The 24,471-nt window shown below is 40.1% G+C and overlaps 3 protein-coding genes across 10 annotated transcripts in view; 2 read left to right on the top strand and 1 right to left on the bottom strand.

Annotated features, from left to right (window-relative positions):
• LOC129765176 (PAS domain-containing serine/threonine-protein kinase) overlaps positions 1-5,751 on the top strand; it is a 33,098-nt gene extending 27,347 nt beyond the window's left edge. For both annotated transcript variants that reach the window (XM_055765123.1, XM_055765122.1), the window contains exon 7: positions 4,982-5,751. In XM_055765123.1, coding sequence (XP_055621098.1) covers positions 4,982-5,271 — 290 coding nt within the window. In that variant the 3' untranslated portion in view covers positions 5,272-5,751. The remainder of the gene's footprint in view (positions 1-4,981) is intronic.
• Positions 5,752-8,598: 2,847 nt separating this feature from the next.
• On the top strand, positions 8,599-13,713 carry LOC129767164 (uncharacterized). Its single transcript, XM_055767786.1, has 3 exons — positions 8,599-8,688; positions 8,730-9,473; positions 9,532-13,713. The coding sequence occupies exons 1-3, from the start codon at positions 8,599-8,601 to the stop codon at positions 13,711-13,713; spliced, it is 5,016 nt and encodes a 1,671-aa protein (XP_055623761.1).
• A 3,202-nt stretch (positions 13,714-16,915) lies between these two features.
• LOC129771682 (oxysterol-binding protein-related protein 2) overlaps positions 16,916-24,471 on the bottom strand; it is a 45,462-nt gene continuing 37,906 nt past the window's right edge. For all 7 annotated transcript variants that reach the window (XM_055775586.1, XM_055775587.1, XM_055775589.1 and 4 more), the window contains one exon: positions 16,916-18,214. In XM_055775586.1, the coding sequence (XP_055631561.1) occupies positions 18,109-18,214 (106 nt within the window). In that variant the 3' untranslated portion in view covers positions 16,916-18,108. The remainder of the gene's footprint in view (positions 18,215-24,471) is intronic.

The raw sequence follows: 24,471 nt of genomic DNA, 5'->3' as shown, positions 1-24,471 counted from the left end.
CAAAAAATCTTCATTGATTTCCACAGATCCACAGATCCAGATTGTGCTGTTCGGAATTTGAGAAAAATCTGTTCGAAATTTGAGTCAGTGACGAAAATGGTGTGTCGGGTCAAATATAATTGAAAATATTGCATTCAAACATCATATTACTTTCGCGAAACAGTACCATTTTGAGTAGTGAGACACAATTTAATGATCAACAAAGCATAAGCGTTCGGAATTTGAGGCAAAACGGTACTCGCTTCCCTTACATCCGGCAAAAACCGTCTGGTTGCAACTCTATCCGTTCGGGATGTTTTTCATGTTGTGGTTAGGCAAAAGAAACCTCGAAAAACCGACAAAAATTTAATTGTATCTAAAACAATTTATTCGACATGTATTCGTTAAATATACTTTATTAAAGTCATTCACAAATATACGTACTTTTCGGGCCTTAATTGAAGCAAAATTATTCACCTGTATTCCGGATTCCGATAAGGCTCGAAGGAATTTCACGAGATCGACTTTTGAACTCTGAAAATCCGCTCGCTCAAATCCAATCGGCATATGCAAATTTGTTAAAATTAAAAAAAGAGATTACTTGGTGTTATTTAAATACTTTGAAACTATAGTCCTGATCCTTACTTAACTTAGGATCCTTTCAGGGGATTCTGAATCGATCGGATGTCAAAGTACGGGTGATTAACAGCTTCTTTAAAATCGATCGTATTTGTTAATAAGTTTGATTACGTTTTCAACTGATAAGATTGACAAATCGTTCTGCAACGTGTTTTGGTGGATATACCAAGTTCGATGCACTTGGATGTCGTATGTCTTAAGAACTCATCTACCAATTTATGACGGTTACCATCTAAGAAGAGTTCCAGGGCCTTAACCCTTACAACAACTCCGTTCTTGGTCACCTCTTTTTCCTGAAGATAAAATTGAGCTTCATACACCTCTTAATTGAGCAGGAATGCATAAAACAGATGAAATCGCATGTGACTGTGGATGAGTCCTTGGGCGGCACCTTTCCGGTTCATATGCTCCGTTAGATCGCAAAGAAGTTGTAAAGCTTCAACAATGCCATCAAAGCTAGCTGTGTATTTTAACATTCCCTACATTCAGATTGTTTTTCATTATTTTTTTTCCGGATCGTTCTGCACCCCCAAATCGTGTACCCAGGTGCGGTCCTCACCCCAGGCACCTCCACTCGACGCCACTGTGTGTTTTTAAGTGTTCAACCTCACGGGTCACAGGCGGCCTAGGCAACTGAGGCATTTTTGATAAGAATTGCATCATCCACTGGGTGGTTGTACCATTTTGTGCATTGCATTCGTTTTTTCCGTTCTGAATTTGCGTGATTAGCAACAAAATGTTTAAACCGCTTTTCTATTTCGGCTATTTCTGTAATGAAGAGCAGTGCGACCTGCTCGTTTTCCTGCAACTAATGACAGCTGCAACCACAGCTTACTTCGTGTTTCTCTACATAAGCCTACAAACGCCACTGCAACAGCCTTTTTAGCGCTGCTACAGTAGTCGTTCGCTAACTGAACTGCTTTTTAGCTGGGCTGGGTTAACTGGGCTTTACTGCCGTTCTACGCATAGTTGTCCCATGTTCAAAAATCAGCAACTGACAAAAACGCAATCAAAGATTTCTAGCATATTTGTCTATCAGAAGCTTTTAGCATTTCAGTTTAGTAATATACCGGGTTTTTTATAAGCAGTAACCTATTGTCTAATGAAATGTGAAGAGTTCCCCTCACTTAAATAAATCAAGCTTGATTACGGGCTTAACAAATCATGGTGAGACAGTTATGCTTATAATATCAACATGGGACAATTGAGCTTGATGTGGTTTTTTGAAAAACTGGGAAAAAACAATAAGTTTTTTTTGTAGTTTTTTGGAAGATTAGGCATAAAAGCATCGTTTTATGAAAAAAGTGAAAATTGTCAAAAAGTAACATGGGACAACTATGTGTAGAAAGGCAGTTTAGCTCAGTTAAAAAGCAGCAATGTGTAAATAAATCCCCAAGTTATATTTCATACCAGCAACATTCGAGTTTGAAATATAAATTATTCACTATCGGATTATAAGTGTCGAAGGCAGTTTTAAATTGTTAAAACTCGAATGAAGATTTGGCGTTATTTAAATACCTGAAACACGTAGTCCTGATCCTAACCTATTTTCTCTAAATTTTCTGCTATTCCTACTAAAATTTATCATTGTAATATGAAATCATTTTAAGACAAAAATACATAGACGATTTCTTCACCGCTTGCGTAAAACAATTATTTTCATTTACATACATACAATACTAAGCTCAATGCAGTCAAAGCGAATCAAACAATTTATTCAAGCTCCCCTCGATTTTATTTGACGTTTTACATGCCGGTCCAGTTAACAAGTGAAGTCGGCCGAAGTTGGTCGCAAGTTTCGGGATGTTTGAAGTACAACCAGCTAAAACACTCATGAGTGCAGGATTTCTGAAACTGCAGAGCGGAGAAAAATTGGAAGATGAATCTTGTTGATGCTCTGTTATACAGGGTGTTCAATAAGTTCGAATACAACTTTTCATCATTGTGTTTGTTTAGCCTCATATATAGGCTAACCGACGCGCACGGTGTCGTCTTGCTGTCATTTGTTGTTTGTTTACCGCGCACGATGAGGGAGTACCGCGACATCGTAGTAAAATTGTTTGCGAGAGGTGAGCGACCCGGCGACATATTCCGGCGGTTGAAATTCCACGGAGTGAAGCGGAATTTCATCTATACCACCATCCATCGGTCCCGAGAGACGGGCTCAGCCAAGGACCGTGCGAGATCCGGGCGGCCGCGTTCGACGAGGACGCCAGCAACCATCAAAGTGGTGAGGGAGCAAATTCGTCGAAAAATAAACCGCTCGATCCGGAAGACCGCAGCTGAACTGGATGTGTCGATCGGAACTGCGCACACCATCATGAAGAAGGAGCTGGGATACAAGCCGTACAAGAAACGCAAGGTTCACGGGGCAACGAAAGCTACAATGAAGACGAGGCTGGACAGAGCCAAACTGATACTTCCGCGGCACGCAGGTCAGGAGTTCGTGTTTTCTGATGAGAAACTCTTTGTCTTGCAACAGCCGCACCATGTCCAAAATGATCGGCTGTTGGCCAGCATCCCGTTATATGTCCTGCTTCTTGAATTTGACGCGTTTTTGGTTGATATATCAAGTTCGATGTACTTGAATGTCGTATGTCATATGAACTAATCTTTCAATTTCTGGCGGTTTTCATCTAAAAAGAGCACCAGGTCTTTATGGTTTACAACAACCCTGTTCATGGTCACTTATTTATTCTGCAGATAAAATTGAGCTATATTTATCTCTTGAAGTATTGCATACAAAACAGATGAATCAAAATTGTATGTCTGTATTTATATGTTCCATTGGATCGCAAATAAGTTGTAAATCTTCAACAAACTGAATTCAGCACCCCGAAATACGTGTACCCGGGTGCGGTCCGCACTTTACAGAAGTAGCAGATGTTTGTCAGCATGATCGGGATGGAGATTTGGGCCTCTTCGCGGGACTTACCCCGAAGAGGAGCGTTAAGAAAAGTCATGTTGTTAATGACAGTTGCAACCGCAGCCTACTGTATGTTTCTCTACACGAACTATTATTTTTTACTTGAGTTTGATCTACTGAGAGATAGTTCAAATAAAAATCATCGTTGATACGTATTTTCGGTTCTAATTTATTTTCTTTTGTAGACATGACTCTCGTTCGCTCAACAATTTCATTCTGGTAAGACTTACACCCGAACAACGTCTACAAATCAATTTATAATTCATCAAAATTCGTGCTCTGTGAAAAACTAGTTTGGCAAGTTTCATGAGCAAGTATTTTTTTGGTTTTGGACCTGTGAATTGACCGGGTAAATCGTATGCTTTGACAAATGTAGACTTTCTCTTATGGTATCACGTGCAGTAACTCGTCTGTACAAATAAACTAGCAACGATTGAGTCATTCGAAGACAATATTACATGCGTTGTTTACGAAATACGCTGCCAGAGTTTGAATTTTTAAAAAGCAAATGGAAAACAGCAATTTATCGGTCCAAATTGAAATTTCCTACACTTTTGACACCATTCGTGCGTTTTATTTTAAAATGGAAAACGAACCACTTAAAAAAATCACCATTCCGTAATCCACATGTCCATGCTGTCTACGCAATACTCCAACAAAAAGAAACACTTATGAGATGTACACTCAACAGACTACAGCATGAAAAAAAAACTCATAGACACAAACACATACATAGAGCCCGCATAACTTATATACTGGAACCAGAAATTATCCAACTTTTCTAAGGAATCAAGCTTCCACAATGCAGCGCATCGGCCCCCCTTTATATGGCACAAATAACAACAGATATATCGCAAAACTAATCAAGCAAGCTTTCACCGCAACATCCAACTGCGTATTGATATACAAATAAAGCAACATTAACAAAAATCAAGTTATAGAGAGAATATACTGTAGAAAATTGCAATCAATTTAGAGTAGTAGTACTTAGTGCAAATCTACCTATACATATGTTGTTGAGAGCGCCTTAAACGCGAAAGCTAACCATATATCAAACGAAAACAACAAGCAGAAATGTAGTAAATGTTGTAGAATCATAATCAATACACGAATAGACAGAACGAGAGTGAAGCAATCGAATCAAATTATCTATGCGAAGTTGTGACGGGAGCCTTTATAAAAAATTATCCTTTTTTCATACGCTGTATATATTTTACTCTAAATACAAGTTCATTTATGTTTAGTATTTTTTTTTCTGTAAATAACCCCAAACTCACACGACGCGCTTCTAAATGTAGCACGAGCTATGCCTTTCTAGACCTTCCCTTGTACTGATTGTTTTCTCCTCTTGTTTCTACGTTTGTGTTTTCTTTTCTTTGTGCGATTTGTTTGTCTGTTTGTTTTTCCCTTGCTTCTTCAAACAAAACATCATTCCAGGCATCTCAGACTATTGTGATACTGACAGTGAAATACTGCTGGTTTACGATTCAGACGAGGAGGAGAGCACGGGAGATAACGCCATCGGAAACGATTCGTCAATTAGTGGAGCTATCATCAGGAATCCACGGTCAGAAGGATCAGTGGAAGCGAGGAAAGCGCACGGGAAGAGTGAGCGCACTGACAGTTTGAGCGCACAGAATGAAAGTTACGACTATGACTACACTAACGAAAGCTTTGAGGAAGAGGATGAGGAGGAAACGGCCACGAGTTCGTCTCACGTAAGTTGAATGCTTGCATTCCTTTTTGTTTTCGCAAAACGATTTTATGTTTCAATGAACCAAGTGGGATTCTCGTTAGGGTTTGATGGGTGGCAGCCAATGATAAATTGTGGATCAATAAGAAAGTAATTCATCTCATTCGAAACATGAAAAGATGTAAAGCTAGTATTAGTACTGATGAGTGGGTAGTGCAAAAGTAGCAGATTGTATAGTTTAATCTAGAAAAGAAACCAAAGGCAACCACCAAATCAGTAGTGAAAGCAGAAAACACACAAGCATAAATTAAAACACAGACACACAAATTAGTATCTATGAGATTATATATCATTGTTGAGCAGATTACTGATTTTAAAGATGGACATTGCGATAATGATAGAGGGGAGCATTCCGTAACGGAGAAAGAGATCAAGCAATTTGTCAATAACTGTCATTCTTGATTTGTAAATATGTCCCGCAAATAGAAGTTGATGCAGTTTTAAAATAAATTTCTGATGAAATGAAAAATGGGCAGAGTTTAAACATGTGAAAGAAAGTCCGCAATATTGTTTTTAAAATTACAATAACATTTAAATCAAGTCACCGGTGGTTTAGGAATTATCAATTATTTGAGAACGGTTCGAGTCCTGAGTAAACAACATTCTACACGACATTTAAAAAAAGGGGAGCAACGGAGCGTGCCTTCACCATCCCCCTTCGCAATTTGGCGTTGATTATACCTTCCATTTCTGATTTGGCACCCTCGAAGATAGACGCAGTCCTACATCAAATGTTATTAATCTTCTAAAGATCACAAAAGTAAAATAATTATAAAGCATAAAGCTGCTCCACATTACTGCCCATGATTGCATAGGAGACGTAATCACCAACACTATTAGTGTTGGGAAAACGCATTTTTGTGGTTTTTTTTGACTACAAGCATAACCATCCAAATTCCCAATGAAATAATCAGTCCAGTTGAAGGATATTATCGGCAAAAAGAGGGCCTTGGAGATTTTGCGGATTAGAACATATTTTTCCCCATTTGGAAAACGCTTACGTCTATTTATGCGGACAATCAATCGTTTCAATGAACATTTGTTCACATAGCTAGACGTATTCACCAGACTGCTCTGTCTGTAGCGTTAGTATTTACATTTCCGATAATAGTCAAAACTTCTCCGTCGGTAGTTTTAGTTGTTGTCGGATAAAATCAAAGAGGTTTGGAAGAAATTTATTGAAATGTCTGGAAAAGGTGCTCTGAGTTTGTTGCGAGTCTATGATAGTATTTTTTCCTGAATACTCTGGGATATAATAAGAACAGCAGGTTCGTGTTTGTCAAATTAATTGAATTTGTATAGGCAATCTGCAATGTTGGTAATTTTAGCAACATCATTTACCGATATCACGATCAATCGCATAAATATGGTGGAGTGACTTACACCAATGCACAATGGTCCAGGAGATGCATTTAAGTGGAAACTAGCATTTAGAGCTTGACAGTTATTCTCTAGACACAAACTGTCTTAGACAAAGTTGTTACATATGATAGAGTGTCACGACCCCTTGGTCGGCGCGTCTCACCTTGAGATATGAACCACCTTGTCTTCAGCGGGAGCAGCGAGAAACGTCAACGTACGGGCTCTCGGACGTAAACTTGTCATTTTTTGTTGTTGTTGTTTTCTCGATTCTTCCTCGGGCGCCATTCTGAAAAAGAAACAAAAAATTATAGTGGATTAGAGAGCTGAAATTAAAAAGAAGTTGATTATCAAATATACTTACCTTACTTGCTAAATACTTACCTAGTGCGAACTTTATAGTTATTTAGTGCTAAAAGTACATTTGCGAAGTGCTATATGTATACAAGGTGACTATAATATTTACATGAGATACAGGAAAATTATCTCATTAACTTACCGACATAAACTTACACATAATTATTCTCAAAGATAACCTCAAGATAACGGAAAGACTTGAAAGGACATTGAAAGGACAAAAGAGGAAATTGGAATATTAAACGTAAGTTCCTTCATTTTGAATTCCAAAAGCAGTTAACAATTGTGAATGCATTTATAGGAATTTTTTAATCGTGTTTATAAATAAACAGATTGTTTACCCGGAAACTTTCCTTTTTCCTCACCGTCTCGTTGGCCTGTTGCCAACAATTTAAAAAATTCGTTTATCCCTGTCCGGATAACGATGCCCCGGTCGAAGCATAATTCGGATGGAAGCAGCAGCAGTACTGGTGGAGTAATACCGAATGCCTGTAGAGCATGCCGCGAACAGGATGACTCCAGGATGGTCCAGTGCGATTCGTGTGATGATTGGTATCACTTTGAATGCGTGGGAGTAAATCAGGACGTCGAGTACCACGATTGGATCTGCCCAGCCTGCCAAGCTAAGCAGCAAGACACGAACAAGCAATCGACGAGCAATATTACCACGACGGTACCGTCCGTAAGTACATGTATCGCCCCGACCACTAGCCAGTGGTGCACTACTCCAGTGTTACCGGTGAGTACTTCCGTCGAGCTAGTGACGAGTGACGTCACCTCATCAATTATGTATCCGTCAAATACAATATGCAATACATTTAGTGAAAATATGACAATGCCACCTCATTCGTTCATGCCTCCCCACTCGCTCATGCCTCCCCACTCGTTCATGCCACCCTACTCGTTCATGTCGCCCTATTATATGATGCCACCCTATCAGCCACTGCAAGGTAATTGTCCGATGCCACCGATATCGTCGTCTCGCATGTCAAATCCGCAAGTTTCGTTATCGGGAGTGAATTGTTATGATACGTGCTACACAGTGCCATCAAGTACCGCTCAGCCTATTCCGTTTGTACCCAGTACTGTTCCATCCATTCCGCCGAAGTCCGTTTCGTTTGTGCCAACTGCTGCCCGACCAGGAGGACCACAAAAACAGCCGTCGGAGTCGCTGCATCCAAACCATCTTCCAAGAAACATGCAACAAGTTTTGGAAGATAACCTGAACCAGCATTCCGGAGCAAATTCCAAGAGGTCCGCTAAGCAGAGACAGTTAAAGTTGGAGTTGAAGATCTTGGATGAAGAACGGAGACTTAAGGAAGCAGAAGAAGCAACCCAACGCGAATACTTACGTAGAAGACACGAGTTGCTGAAGGAAATAGTCAACGATAATTCGGAGGCGAATGTAGAGGAGGATCGATCGGATTTAAGAATGTTCGACTAGTTGAACGAAGCTGCCGAAACGAATCTGCATGGTGCTCCGGTGCATAGTACGCCTGAGTTTCATCGCCAGCCAAACCCGTCTAGAAATCGAGTTCCGGATTCACTAGCAGCAGCATGCCAATCAACTTTTAATCCACACATGATGTCAGAAAATACGCCATCGCATTTTAACCAGCAACGAGGCAATCCAGGGCCTGGTTTCCATCCGGAGCAGCGTTTCACCCCAAGACAGGTTCCAGGTGAAGACGATGATGAAAACAACTTGACACGCAGCCAGGTAGCCAGGCGGTTTCAAGGGAACTTCCGTTTTTCAATGGTACTCCGGAAGAATGGCCGTTGTTCTACTCAACGTTTATGACAACGACCAACCTGTGTGGTTACACACCGGAGGAAAATCTTATTCGGTTACAAAAATGTCTGAAAGGAAAGGCATACGATGCAGTTAAATGCAGACTAATGCATCCAGCGAACGTTTCGGGTATTCTTTCCACCTTGAAGATGTTATTTGGGAACCCTGAAGTTATCGTCCATAATCTGATAAGCAAGATCCACTCGACGCCTGCTCCGAAAGTTGACCAGCTGGATACGATCATCGAATTCTCTCTTGCCGTGCAGAACCTGTGTGCGACGATCGAAGCCTGCCAGCTGGAAGAATATTCATATAACGTGGCCCTGCTGCACGAACTGGTGGATAAACTACCTTCGTCGTTCAAGATAGAATGGGCGAAATACCGTCGTAATCTACCACGTGTACACCTAGCAGCGTTTTCGAAATGGTTATACGAGTTGGCAGAAATAGTCTGTCCGATTGCAAGCCTGCAATTGGGGGAAACCAAACCGGCCCGAAGCAGCAGAAAAAATACTGCTTTCCTCAATGCGCACAACCAGGAAACATCCGATGATCCTGTGGGCAAGCCGCGTCAACAGGTCACCACTGAGCGACCTGCCAAGACATGTGTTGTTTGCAAAGGAAGTTGCTCCCATCTGGAGAATGGGAGAATGGGCAGTAGTGAAGGAGTTCAGCCTGTGTAGGAAGTGCCTCCGCAAACACAACGGAACGTGCAAATCCAAACAGGTTTGCGGGAAGAATGGGTGCACCTTCAAACACCATCAACTTCTTCACAATATCCAGCGCGATGGGACCGCCACAAGTAGTTCCAACGCTCCGGGAACGACTGCTGCTAAAGTTGCTCAAAACACTTCGGTTCGCGAGTGCAACGCTCATCACAAGTCCGCTAACAAGGGGCTATTTCGAGTCGCTCCAGTCGTCATCCATGATCCGAGTAAGTCCATTAAGACGTTCGCCTTCCTCGACGATGGATCATCGCTCACCCTAGTGGATTCATCGCTGGTGCAAGAGTTGAAGTTGCAAGGAGAAACCATACCCTTGTGCCTCAAGTGGACAGGCAACAAGCGGCGGATGGAGAACGACTCTATGAAGCTGGACCTCGAGATTTCCGGGACAGGAGAAGTTCAGAAGAAATATCGAATTACAGGAGCTCATACCGTCGCCAGCCTTGATCTATTCCATCAGACGGTAGATATGCAAAAGCTTAGCGATCAGTACCCGTATCTGCAGGGCATCCCGATCGAATCCTACAAAAACGTACAGCCTCGACTGTTGATTGGGATCGACAACGCAAATCTCACTTTTCCACTCAAAGGAAGGGAGGGGAAAATGCATGAACCAATAGCAACGAAGACACGTCTCGGTTGGATTATTCACGGAGGAAGTGAAACGATAGACGCTCTAGTAGGGTATCATCGCCATAGTGTACAGCCGTGCCCATGTAGCGAACAATCCGATGAAATGTTGCAGCAAGCCGTCCGTGATTACTTTTCATTGGATAGCCTAGGAGTATACAAATCGGAGAAGCGTTTAGTCTCTAGCGAAGAGCAGCGTGCGCAAGAAATCCTGCAGTCACTTGTCCAGACAAATACCGGCCGATACGAGGTTAGTTTGTTATGGAAATTCGACAAGGTTCGCCTACCAAACAGCAAACCAACGGCGCTGCGACGTTTCCACTGCTTGGAGGCGAGAATGAAGAAACAGCCGGAGTTATCCAACGTTTTGCGGGCGAAAATTGAGGATTATCTGCGAAAGGGATACATTAGAAAGCTTTCCCAGGAGGAACTGCGCACTTCCCATGAACGGGTGTGGTATCTTCCGTTATTTCCTGTATTCAACCCGAACAAACCCGGGAAGGTAAGAATCGTGTGGGATGCAGCAGCCAAAACAAATGGCGTTTCTCTGAACTCAATGCTCATGACAGGACCGGACTTGCTTACGCCTCTGGACTATGTACTCTATCGGTTCCGTGAATTCCGGGTGGGGCTCAGCGGCGACGTGAAGGAGATGTACTTGCAGGTACTGATGTCCGAGAAAGATCAACATTGCCTCAGAGTGCTATGGTCCGACGACTCTTCCGGTGAACCAGACGTCTACGTGACTCAAGTGATGCCGTTTGGTACCTGCTGCTCACCTAGTTGCGCGCAATTTGTAAAGAATCTCAATGCGCGCAGGTTCGAAACGAAATTCCCTGCAGCCACACAAGCGATTATCAAGCAGCATTATGTGGACGACATGCTGGTAAGCGTCGAAACGGAACAGGAAGCTATCCAACTCGCCAGGGACGTGAAATTCGTGCACGCACAAGCTGGATTCGACATGCGAAATTGGATTTCCAATTCGCCGGCAGTTGTAGAGGCGATGAAGGAAGACAAAACAGCCGAGAAGAGCTTGAATCTCGCAGTGGAGTTGGGGACAGAGAAGATTCTGGGAATGTGGTGGTGCACATCTACCGATACGTTCATCTACAAGCTCTCGTCAAAGCACGACCGAGAGCTTCTCGAAGGTCAACGAAAACCGACGAAACGCGAAGTTCTACGGACGTTAATGGCTATCTTCGACCCGCTTGGCCTGATATCGAACGTGCTAATCTATTTGAAGATCCTGTTCCGAGAGATTTGGCGCGCAGGCATCGGTTGGGATGACCTAATACCTGAAAGCCTCAACGAAAAGTGGGAGAAATGGTTGGATATCCTACCGAAGGTTCAGAATGTCAGTATACCCCGTGGTTATCGCTCCCTGACGCAGCTCGGTCCGCAAACCAATATCCAACTGCATACCTTCGTCGACGCTAGTCTGTCGGGCTTCGCAGCTGTCACCTATCTACGCTTTGAGCAAGGTAGCACAGTGGAATGTGCTATAGTTGGGGCTAAAACTCGAGTGACTCCCCTCAAATTCTTGTCCATTCCGAGGTTGGAGTTACAGGCTGCCGTTATTGGAGTAAGGTTGGCGGATAGGATCATGAAGTCGCTATCGTTCAAGGTTCATAAGCGATTCTTCTGGACGGATTCCCGTGACGTTTTGTGCTGGATTCAATCAGATCATCGACGGTATTCGCAATTCGTTGCATTCCGCATCAGCGAAATCCTGGAAACAACAGAAGCAGCAGACTGGGGGTACAAGCGGTCGAAAGAGAACGTCGCGGACGATGCAACGAAGTGGCAGGGAGTGCCAGACCTCACCGAGAACAGTAGATGGTTCAAAGGCCCTAGCTTTTTATGGGAATTTCGCAGCAACTGGCCATCCAATCCGTACCGAGAGGATACTACCGACGAAGAACTTCGAGCAAACATCTTCTACCACCAGGCAAAACCTGCGCCAATGATAAACGTTGAGGATTACTCGTCGTGGAAGCGCTTGTTGCGCGCAACCGCCACTGCACTGAGAGCCGCTCACAACATTCGCCAGAATTCGGAGAACGGGAAACGGATCACTGGCCCACTGTCTGCTGAGCTTCAACAAGCCACTATCTACCTGTATCGACTAGCTCAAGTGGATGCTTTCCCAGACGAGATAGGAATTCTCAGCGCAGGATCTGAGGAAAAGACGTTGTCGAAATCAAGCTCAATCCACAAATTCAATCCGTTCTTGGATGAGCAGAAGGTACTGCGAATGCATGGAAGAATCAGCGCGTGTGAATATGCTTCGATGGATGCTAGGAATCCGATTATCCTCCCAAGAGATCATCACGTCACATGGCTGATATTCCAGGATTTTCACGAACGTTATCATCATCAAAATCACTCGACTGTCATAAATGAGTTGCGGCAGACTTTCCGGATTCCGAGAATCAGACGACTTTTCCAGGGAGTCAGAACGAAATGCCAGGAGTGCAAAATTCAAAGGGCTACTCCACGTCCGCCTCCGATGGCTGATCTTCCTGCGGCAAGGCTGGCGGCATTCACCAGACCGTTCTCGTTCATCGGAATTGATTATTTCGGTCCTATGTTAGTGGTGGTAGGGCGTCGACCTGAAAAGCGATGGGGTGTGCTTATAACGTGCTTGACTATACGGGCGGTACACATTGAAATCGCACATTCGCTCAGTGCGAATTCGTGCATTCTGGCATTGAGGAACTTCATGGCACGGCGAGGCGTACCAATACAAATATTATCCGATCGTGGTACAAATTTTACAGCGGCGAGCAAAGAAATAAAAGCAACATATAACGAGCTTGAGGTGGCACTCAAGAAGATGGATCAAGCGGAGGTTATTAGAGAAATCACCAGTCCAGAGACGGAATGGAAGTTCCTACCTCCAGCGTCTCCTCATATGGGAGGATCCTGGGAAAGACTGATTCAGTCAGTGAAGAGGAATCTAACGGCGATGAAACCAGGGCGGAATCCAACGGATGAAACTCTTCGAAACATGCTGACAGAGGTAGAAAATGTCATCAACTCCCGTCCGTTAACCTACGTGCCGATAGAAGATCCTGAAGCCCCAGTTCTCACACCCAACCACTTCTTGTTGGGTTCTTCAAGTGGTCTTAAGCCGGCCACGATCTTCGACGACAGTGCAGTGGTTCTTCGACGATCCTGGTGCATATCACAGGTCGAAACGAACATCTTCTGGAAACGATGGGTGCGTGACTACCTGCCGGACCTCACGAAGAGGACGAAGTGGTTTGACGAGGTCAAGCCAATTGAGGTGAACGACATAGTGGTGGTGGTCGATCCAGGACTGCCAAGAAATTGTTGGCCCAAAGGACGGGTAATTTCAGTAAACAAGAGCAAAGATGGGCAGGTAAGGTCGGCGGCAGTACAGACCCAGGCGGGCATTTATGAGCGACCAGCGACGAAGCTTGCGATTCTTGAGGTACGACGCGATGAGGAGGTAAGCCAGGGGTCTGGCATACCTGGGGGGGACTGTCACGACCCCTTGGTCGGCGCGTCTCACCTTGAGATATGAACCACCTTGTCTTCAACGGGAGCAGCGAGAAACGTCAACGTACGGGCTCTCGGACGTAAACTTGTCATTTTTTGTTGTTGTTGTTTTCTCGATTCTTCCTCGGGCGCCATTCTGAAAAAGAAACAAAAAATTATAGTGAATTAGAGAGCTGAAATTGAAAAGAAGTTGATTATCAAATATACTTACCTTACTTGCTAAATACTTACCTAGTGCGAACTTTATAGTTATTTAGTGCTAAAAGTACATTTGCGAAGTGCTATATGTATACAAGGTGACTATAATATTTACATGAGATACAGGAAAATTATCTCATTAACTTACCGACATAAACTTACACATAATTATTCTCAAAGATAACCTCAAGATAACGGAAAGACTTGAAAGGACATTGAAAGGACAAAAGAGGAAATTGGAATATTAAACGTAAGTTCCTTCATTTTGAATTCCAAAAGCAGTTAACAATTGTGAATGTATTTATAGGAATTTTTTAATCGTGTTTATAAATAAACAGATTGTTTACCCGGAAACTTTCCTTTTTCCTCACCGTCTCGTTGGCCTGTTGCCAACATAGAGCGCTCGTTTTTATGTTGTCAGAAATAGGGCGACCATAATTGTCGATGAAATAAAAAATCTAACTTTCTTATCTTTATAGATAGAGGTGAACATAGTTCCACAATGTTGTAGCTCCAATTATTTGAGACATCTTTTATATTTCAAATTTTACATGCATACTGTCTTCGAAAGACTTTTAGAGCATACTAATACAAACATTTTTCGATGCAGAACTTGTCAATATCTCAAATTTACTCAAAGTTATTGATATTTCTTCCCAAAAAACACGCTCTTTTCATTTCTTTGTTATTCTTTCTGGGGCAATAATAAAAAAATGTTTGTTGACGGAATTTGAAAGAAGAGATTTCACTCTATGTAATATGTGATTTTCAAAACTATGTTATTTTTTGTGTTTGAGTAAATTAAAATTGAAATCATGAGTTCTTGGATGAAACCCCATCATGTAGAATTTTAAATATAAGAGTTAGAGTAAAAAAACCGGTTTTTCATAGTTACCCTAATGCAACTCAGATAGGAAGCGCTAAAAACAATTTTGTGGGAGATACTTATTGTTTGGACAAAAACTGTCTTAGACAAAGTTGTTACATATGATAGAGCGCTCATGTTTATGTCATCAAAAATAGGGTGACCAAAATTATCGATGAAATGAAAAATCTAACTTTCTTATCTTTATAGATAAAGATAAACATAGTTTAACAATATTGTAACCCCAGTTATTTTAAACAACTTTGTAGAACAAAGCTTTTTCTATTCTTTAATATAATCGATTTAGCGCTTATTTCTAAGTTGCATTAGGGTGACCATGAAAAAACGTGTTTTTTCTGCTCTAACTTTTATATCTCAAATTCTACATCAAAACTGTCTTCGTACGACTTTTAGAGCTTATCGATACCAATATTTTTCGATGCAGAACTTGTCTATATCTTAATCCTACCCAAAGTTATTGATGTTTTTTTTATTCAAAAACTCACGATTTCAATTTTAATTTGCTCAAACACGAAAAATAACATAGTTTTGAAAATCACACATCATGTATAGTGAAAAATGCTCTCTCAAGTGCCGCCAATAAACTTTGTTTACGTTTGCCCCAGAAAGAATGACAAACAATTGAAGAGAGCGCATTTTTTGGGAAGAAATATCAATAACTTTAATTGAAGTTGAGATATCGACAAGTTCTGCATCTGAAAATGTTTGTCTTAGTAAGCTCTAAAAGTCTTCCAAAGACGGTTTGCATTTAGAATTTGAAATATAAAAGTTAGAGCGAAAAATTAGTTTTTTTTTATGGTAACCCTAACGTAACATAGAAAAAAGACGCTATATCGATTATTTTAAGAGATAGAGAAAAACTTTGTTCTACAAAGATATCTCAAAGAACATTTGCCATTATCTCTAATGATAAGAAAGTTATATTTTTTATCTCATCGACCATTTTGGTCACCCTATTTTTGATAACATAAAAATGAGCGCTCTATCATATGTAACAACTTTGTCTAAGACAGTTTTTGTCTAGAGAATAACTGTCGAGCTCTAAATGCTAATTTCCACTTAAATGCATCTCCTGGACCATTGTGCAATGGTATGAGTAAATGCTGAGTATGTGGAATAATTCGATGTCCAATCCAAGGAGTCATAATGCTAAGAACCAATATTATTTTAATTTTACTACTGATTTCATTGTTTCATTATCTACTTGAAGATTCAAATGCAGAAATTTAGATAATTATAACATTTAAAAACACAATCGCTTCTCTTTGTTCATCGCAGAGCAGTGTACAGAAAATAATAATTATATGAGCAGCATTTCAATGGTTTCTTATATTCATCTATTAGGAAACACTAAGTAATAAGACATCATTGTAACAGGCATGTTTGGACTCTATAAAGAATATGATTCAAATGTAGATTTAGCTTATAGCACATAATACTTATAATTGTTGATTTTCGAACGATGTATGAAAGCTACATGGAACTACGTCTGTTATGCGGACAAACAGTGATTTTTCGGAAACGTTTTTACAAAATTGCTCAAATGTTTTCGAACAAAAAATGTTTGTTTGCATGTTGAGCAAACGTATTACATAGCGTAGAATGCATAACGGCAAAAAAAGTCGATTTTGTTCATCTTGTCACTTACGTCTCCTATACAAACATGGGCAGCAAATCAAATGTTTCCAAATTTTTAAAGATCACAAAAGTAAAAAAAAAAAAGATAAAGTACAACGCTGCTCCACATTAGTTCTTTGTTACTCGTTTATGGTGGAGACGTAACACAATGCGTGAATTTCCGTTCCGCCTTCCATTCACGTTTTTATTAAATAAACTTAACGTTTACACGTTGAGCCCCGATTTTTTTTTGCTGCGCTTTCCATTCAGTCCACATCAAGAGTGTCTGCACAGTATCAGTGTCGGTCCTAGCTCCCAATGAAACTAATTGTATAAATAGAAAATAGTCAGAAATTCGAATAGAAAGTAGTCACGTTTCGTAAAACACCCGAAACGCTGTGTTGTGTTGGTCGCTGTGTGGCCCTGTAAGAGCCACACAGCGACCAACATGCGCATAATACGCCCCATGTGAAGAGTCACATGACGATGGATTTCGGATATTAACGATTCATAATTCGTCTTCGTCTCTATGGGCTGATTTTCAATCAATTTCACATCTATATTATACATGTTAGTTTTCCATTATTGATTATTCCTCTAATGTGTCCTGTTGTTATATGATGGGTTTTGTTTGGTACAGTTATATATCAACAATATTGAACAATATGCACTCTACTGACTTGTTATTTCGGTTGTCTTTTCCCTGCGGTTAAAGACGAACGACTATTTCGGTATACGAGGACCTAATTACATGAATGCAACCGACAATCACCCTTTGACCCGTCGGATGACGCCGAGTCGATTGGTTCTACTTTTTAAAAGCACATTCACTGCTGGCGCCTCTAAACCTAACGAATATGAATTCAGATTACCTTCACTAACGGTACGAGCACTTGAAACCAATATTGTACTCATTAATTTAAAATACGCCATTTTCAAACTTATTATTGTACCATAATTGACATGAAATCAAGTGATGTGATTTTTCTTTCTCTAGAAGATGATGCGAGAAACTCGACAGATTACATATCAGTTTGGTTACACATGTTGTTACTAACCCTACAAACTTCTATTTATTATCGGATCAGGAATTCTGTTTTTTTTTGTCCCAATAGTTTTAATTTCTGATGGATTCGTATTGTCGAATATGAATTTCATTCACCTATTGGAATGTTTGTATGATGTAATCAATGTTTTATAAATTCTAGGGTTCTTATGCTTCTTATATCAAACCAGAAGAATTAAAAGTATGGGAATTATTTGTCTCTTGTAATAATTGTCTTTATTATTGCTATCTTGAACTCAACTCTCGAAATTCATTTCATTTGCATCAATTTCGGGAACTACAACGGTTGGATAAGCGCTAACGATGTATGGCCTTTCTAAAACATTAACTTTCATTATAATGATACAATCCACAACTTCAACTAAGCGTACAGCTAAGCTCCTTGACAATAAGAAGATCTCGATTCATTGACACCCTTCACTTTCACTGTTCGTGGAAAACTGTAAGTGTTGGTCGGTACGAAAGAAAGTTTGCGTGGGGCCTAAAATTTGCAGAGCAATTTTTCACTATGGGATGTTGCTAAAATATGCACAGTTATATGAGTAGCTACACTGTCGATCTGTATTTAGGTGAGAGATTGTTCAACATTACGGTGATTGGCTGGCGAGCGGAAGATGGTCAAATGCGGAAGCGGAAGAATGGTCAAGCGTCGCTTAAAATATGTCCAGCTCCAGCGAGTCATCATTACGTTCCCAGTAGCCGCCTTGGTAGATCCAGTCGTCCTGCTTTGTGTGAGGATTCACGCACTGTTTGAACCACCTGTATGAAAATATAAGAAACTATATGATCAATCAACTTATCTTGGGAAACTAGACTTCTTTGAATGCAACTAGTGGCATATGGCGCGGAGATTTATCTAACTTGGTTAACGTATTATTGTTTGCAGAAACTAGAATTAATAATAAATTTTACAATAGCCAATATATAATCTCTGTATTGGTTCTCAAGTGATAAGTGGTGACATAGAGTGAGTTACGACAGGAGATATTGCGTATTTTATACCCCATGAAAACACATTTAACGATGAATAAGTCCAGCCTTAACATTTTGGCAACGGAAATAAGTACCAGTCATTCCAAAAAGATCTAGATGAAGTGCATGGCACAATTCTTCACGCCGAGCTGATAGCAAGTCAACGCGAACGGAAGCGAGAAGATCATCCAATCGTTGGTCACCAGAATTGAAGACTTCTTACACGGTTCTGATAGTGTATGTTAAAGAACAGGGTACGCTCGCTACAAGGATCTCTTCAAAGTCGACGACGAGAATCTGAACAATCATGAGAACATGAGGTAACTCGATCGAATGATGAAGAAATATGCGAAATATTTCGGTCGCCAGACTCCTCTCTATCGATACTATTTTCTTCAATATATGAAAAATGGAGCAGACAATTTTTCATGCTATATTGTCTATGTGAATAAACATTGGGAAGCATTCCGGCTATCCACTTCAAAATACTCATTTTTGTTGGTGGTCTACACTAACCATATTCGGACTCGATTAAGGACATGGAAACGGAATCGGAATAGGAATCGGAAAAGGAAACCGAAACGGAAATGAAACTGGGAACGGAAATGGAAATGGAGTTTATATTAACCATTTCCAAGGTTAATACAATGTTGGGGCAGTAAAAAAATTGTACATCATTTTCATAATGTGCTCTTTTTTCAATCGTCAAAAAAATCATGAAATGGTAAATTTATCAATGTACTGAAATACCATTTCATTCAAAAATCATTATTCTGCACCACGTTTATTTCAGAATTATTTTCAATGTAACTTTTAAAATTATGACATCATAATCTTTTTATTATCAATGTCTATTCATTATCATTACAGAAAATAAATATTCGCTTGATTAATCGAATACTAAAAGACAATCATTCGAATAAATCGAATATTCAGGAATCTTGTTCATCTTTCATAATCTAATCGATGCGTAAAAAATCGATTGGGTGTGAATTAATCACCCCGATTCTTCATTTTGATCGACTTGATGAAATTCCATTCTGTATTCCGTTCGAATTGTTTTTGCATTTCGTTCGATTTGTTCTTCGAGCATTAAATGGGCAAAACGTTTGAAATAGGGAATGCAAAATTATAACTCTAACGAAATAATGGTTTCGCACGAAGTGCAAATCCGGTGGAATGCAGAATCGGGGTGAATATGTGAGTATACGTTGAATGTTATTGTACACTATGGAAACTTCAAAAAAAAAAAATTTTGGCCTAAAATGTTCTCTGGGATGTCTACTGTACTGTAGTTTTTGTTCCAGGTTGAAATCGGTCCACTATAAAAACTTGTAGAACAACAATAGTGTACTACCCCCTTAAAGATATGTTTCTTCAAAGTTAATAAGCGGTTCGTTGGGAACTGTTGACGAAAGAAACCTACAGATGAATAATGAACATTCCATATAAAACAGTTTTAAATTTAAGTACATAATATATGCTTGATGTTAATTTTGGAAAGGAATTATAAATTTTCATCTGCTTCTACAGTTATGGAACACCGGGATTTTGGTTTTTGATTGTTTCATGCCTGACCAAAACAATAAGGCTAGAAAAGTTGTTTTAGAAACGAAGATAGTTGTTGTTCATCTCTTCAACCAGTCTTTTTACATCTCTGGAAACTCTTTTTTTTATTTTTAAGGCTTTTAATGGCTTCTGGGATGAAAAGAAACTCTGGAAACTAAAAAAAATTTTAAGGGGATGTATCTAGGACACGACCGCATATTTTCGACGTGGAACTACGCAATTATATTATACAATCAATTTGTTTACCACTTCGAATATTATTTGAAAGAATGCATCAAAATTTTTGCAATAGATTGTGTTCTTCGCTACAAATAAATTCGATGAACGTCCGTATACGTTTGATATGATGCCTAGGACTACCAAAATATGTAAACGGAAGAATTGTCAAACGATCATTGTATTTTACATTTTCCTCTGAAATTATTTCACATCTTATGTTTACGTAGTTCTCGAACCGCGAAAGTTCATTCACCTCTAGTAACTGAAATGACGATTTTCCCAGGCTTCTCAGTTTAAAAGTATGTATCAGGGAAACATATTCCGGTCTGCACAACGACAAGTGAGTACAACAGTATTGAACACCAAAAAATACCCCCGACTTGCATGTATTTGCGAAGCGAATTCCCCCAGGCACATGAAATTTTGAAGTCCGTGTTAGGGAAACACAGCTCAGTGGGAAAAAAATACCCCCGACTTGCATGTTTTGACGAAGCGGATTCCCCGAGGCACATTGATTTTGAAGACAGTGTTGGGGAAACACAGCTCGGTGGGAACAAAAATACCCCCGATTTGCAGAGCGGATTTCCACAAGTACATAGATTTTAAAGTCTGTGTTGGGGAAACCGTAAATCGGCCCAATCAAAACTTGGCAGTTAGGGCGTTTAAATAACGTTTGATATTTTGCAGTTATTCAATTGTTTATCTCATAAAAAATAATATTTTATTAATTGTGATAGACGCGTAAAAATATTTCCTATCAATTGATGCAAACATCTTTCCGATCTGTTAAGAAATGTTGGAGTTATAAGCATTCGAAATACGGGTAGGGTTAGCACACAAATCGGCAAAACAAATGTATGGGAAAAAAGGAAGTTCATCCAGTTTTCATGAATTTTAACCGTAATGTACAGTATATCAAACAAATCTTAGAGAATTTCCGATTCGATTGGTATGCAAATCATGAGAATTCGTTCACAGTGAAAATAGTTATTAACGTTAACTTTATTTCATAAAAACGTGACCTGTTTTCTGATTTGGCACCCTTCCCGAATGACGTAGTTCTACGTCAAAAAACAGTAGTTATCACTTCCTTGATCGAACATATTAGAACGAAAATTAAGTGTACGAGCCAGTTGGCCGTAAATGCTGGACCGAAGGTGTTTCTTCGCCGCCGAAAACAGCTGCCAAAAGGGCTAGTGAAACGAGGAATGTATTTCAACTGGTTCGGGTGATCACGGCATTTCTCCTATTCTCTCTCGCTAATATCTATTATCATTTTTATAGCACAGGTCGGACTCGATTATCCGGGATTCGATTATCCGGAATTTTAGACTCGATTATCCGGAGTATTTACAAGATGCCGCCATATATATTTTTTCTCAACCCCATCAATATGGGTATCAAATGAAAGGGCTTGATACAGTTATTTATGAAAAATGCAAATCCAAGATGGCGACCACTATAAAATGGCGGATTTCATATTTTCTCAGAACCCCTTCAATATGGGTATCAAATGAAAGGGATTGACTAATAGAATACAGTTATTTATGAAAAATGCAAACCTAAGATGGCGGCTACTACAAAATGGCCGATTACATATTTTCTCAGAACCCCATCAATATGGGTATCAAACGAAAGGGCTTGACTAGTAGAACACAGTTATTTATGAAAAATGTAAACCCAAAATGGCCGCCACCACAAGATAGCGCCATATATATTTTTTTCACAACCCCATCAATATGGGTATTAAATGAAAGGGTTAGACTGGTAGAATACAGTAGATTATGGAAAATCCAAATCCAAAATGACCGCAGTTCCCAAATAAACAATTTACTTTAACGGTTCCATTCAGCTTGCCCTGTTTGTATGTATGTTTGAGTGTTTTGTAGGCTTGTCCCGCATTAATGGAAAATTGACCCCGTCCCTGTTGAATGATTGATCTGAAATTTGGAACATACATTTAATCCTACTGTCATTATAAAACTGCGTATTCCATGAAAAATTCAATTTGGCCACCGCTAATGGCTGAATGGCTTGATTTGGAGAATACACTACACTATCACTATGAACAACATTAATTTGAAGAGGTCTCCGCCACAAAATGGTCGACTATGTATTTTTTGCAATCCCCTCAATATTGGTATCAAATGAAATGATTTGACTAATAGAATACAGTATATCATCAAAATATTCCGAAGAAAGTTAGGTAACAAATATTTTTTTTTTAAATTAATATTTTTTTAATGGTTTTAATGTAGAGAAGTATACTAATGATACAAATAATTTATGAAAAACTAGAAAATAAAACAAGTAAAAATACTTTTTAAGTTAAACAGTTTAATGTACTAAAAGCTAGAAAATAATTAGACATGTAGCAGTTAGTAGTTATCACATCCGTTCCTTCATTAATCTAGGGCAATGATGAGACTTAAAAAATCGTGGGGTGTATGATGGAACAACTGACTGTGGATAATGGAAATCCAACGTTTATTTCTTACCTAATTTTCTTCGGAATATTTTCTTGATGTACTGTATTCTATTAGTCAAATCATTTCATCTTGACCGATATTGAGGGGATTGCATAAAATACATAGTCGACCATTTAGTGGCGGCGACCTTTTTCAATTTATGTTGTTTATTATGTTTCGTGTTCTCCATGTCAAATCATTCAGCCATTTTTTCACGACGGCCAAATTGAATTTTTCAAGATCATGGAATACGCAGTTCATAATGACACCAGAAATAAAGATGTGTTCCAAATTTCAGATCAAACGGTCAACAGGAGGAGGGTTAAATTTCTATTAATGTGGTACAGCGCTACAGACAAAGTTAACCTATATAAAACCGTTTAATAAATAAGTGCAAATCATATTTATATTACGTTTACCAAGAGAAAATTCGTTTTTCTATGACTCGATTATCCAGAGTGAAAAAAAAATCAATACTCCGGATAATCGAGTCTGACCTGTATATACAGTGTCGGACAATAGAATAGGACCACAGCTCAATCCAAAACAGAAAGTGACAAAACTTTGAGAAAAAAAATTCCATTTAAGTGCATCAAACCATTTACAAATTGTAAATTCCATTCTTCGAAGAAATTAAAATCATCCGTAGTTAAACCAATTGTCCTTTATTTAAAAATGCGTTTTAAGCATACTTACTGACTAAAATAACGCGACATAAAATAGGACCGCTTTAGAATTCATGGTAAAAAAAATTTAAAAAAAAGGAAATTCATACCGTGATCGATTTGCAGGGTTAGTACGTGGTGGTATAACCCTTATTACGCATCACTTCTCGCACCCGGTTCGGCATCGACTCCACCAGCTTTTGGCACGTTCTCAGCGGGATAGCGTACCACACCGCCTGGATTCTCTCCCACAGCTGCTGCTTGTTTTTTGATTTTTCGGTGTACACCTTACGTTTAACTATTTCCCATAGGTTCTCTATGGGATTGAGATCAGGGGACTGTGCTGGCCACTCCATAACGTCTACCTTATTATCCTGGAACCACTTTCTAACCGTTTTAGCGGTATGTTTGGGGTCGTTGTCCTGCTGGAACTGCCACTTTAGGGGCATCTCCCACTCGGCGTGTGGCAGCATTACTTCCCGAAGTATCTGGGCGTAGAGATGCTGGTCCATAATCCGGTCGATCCAGTACAAGGGACCCACCCCGTACCAAGAAAAGCACCCCCACACCATGATGTTACCTCCTCCATGTTTGAATGTTTTATTTGTATACTGGGGCATATACGCACAGCCGAGTGGGCGATGGACCCGGAAAAGGAGAAACTATGGAGAAATGTGCTGTGGTCGGATGAGACCAAAGTGAACCTCATCGGCTCGGACGGAAAGAGTTGGGTCCATCGCCCACTCGGCTGTGCGTATATGCCCCAGTATACAAATAAAACATTCAAACATGGAGGAGGTAACATCATGGTGTGGGGGTGCTTTTCTTGGTACGAGGTGGGTCCCTTGTACTGGATCGACCGGATTATGGACCAGCATCTCTACGCCCAGATACTTCGGGAAGTAATGCTGCCACACGCCGAGTGGGAGATGCCCCTAAAGTGGCAGTTCCAGCAGGACAACGACCCCAAACATACCGCTAAAACGGTTAGAAAGTGGTTCCAGGATAATAAGGTAGACGTTATGGAGTGGCCAGCACAGTCCCCTGATCTCAATCCCATAGAGAACCTATGGGAAATAGTTAAACGTAAGGTGTACACCGAAAAATCAAAAAACAAGCAGCA

Source organism: Toxorhynchites rutilus, chromosome 2 (assembly GCF_029784135.1).
Source record: "Toxorhynchites rutilus septentrionalis strain SRP chromosome 2, ASM2978413v1, whole genome shotgun sequence".
Lineage (NCBI taxonomy): Eukaryota > Metazoa > Arthropoda > Insecta > Diptera > Culicidae > Toxorhynchites > Toxorhynchites rutilus.
This window is presented reverse-complemented; position numbering and strand designations above follow the sequence as displayed.

Coding starts and splice junctions, on each gene's coding strand:
- LOC129767164 (XM_055767786.1), top strand. CDS start 8,599: ATGTCAGAAAATACGCCATCGCATTTTAACCAGCAACGAGGCAATCCA. Junction 8,689..8,729: donor AGCGTTTCACCCCAAGACAG/GTTCCAGGTGAA, acceptor CTTGACACGCAG/CCAGGTAGCCAGGCGGTTTC. Junction 9,474..9,531: donor GAATGGGCAGTAGTGAAGGA/GTTCAGCCTGTG, acceptor AAATCCAAACAG/GTTTGCGGGAAGAATGGGTG.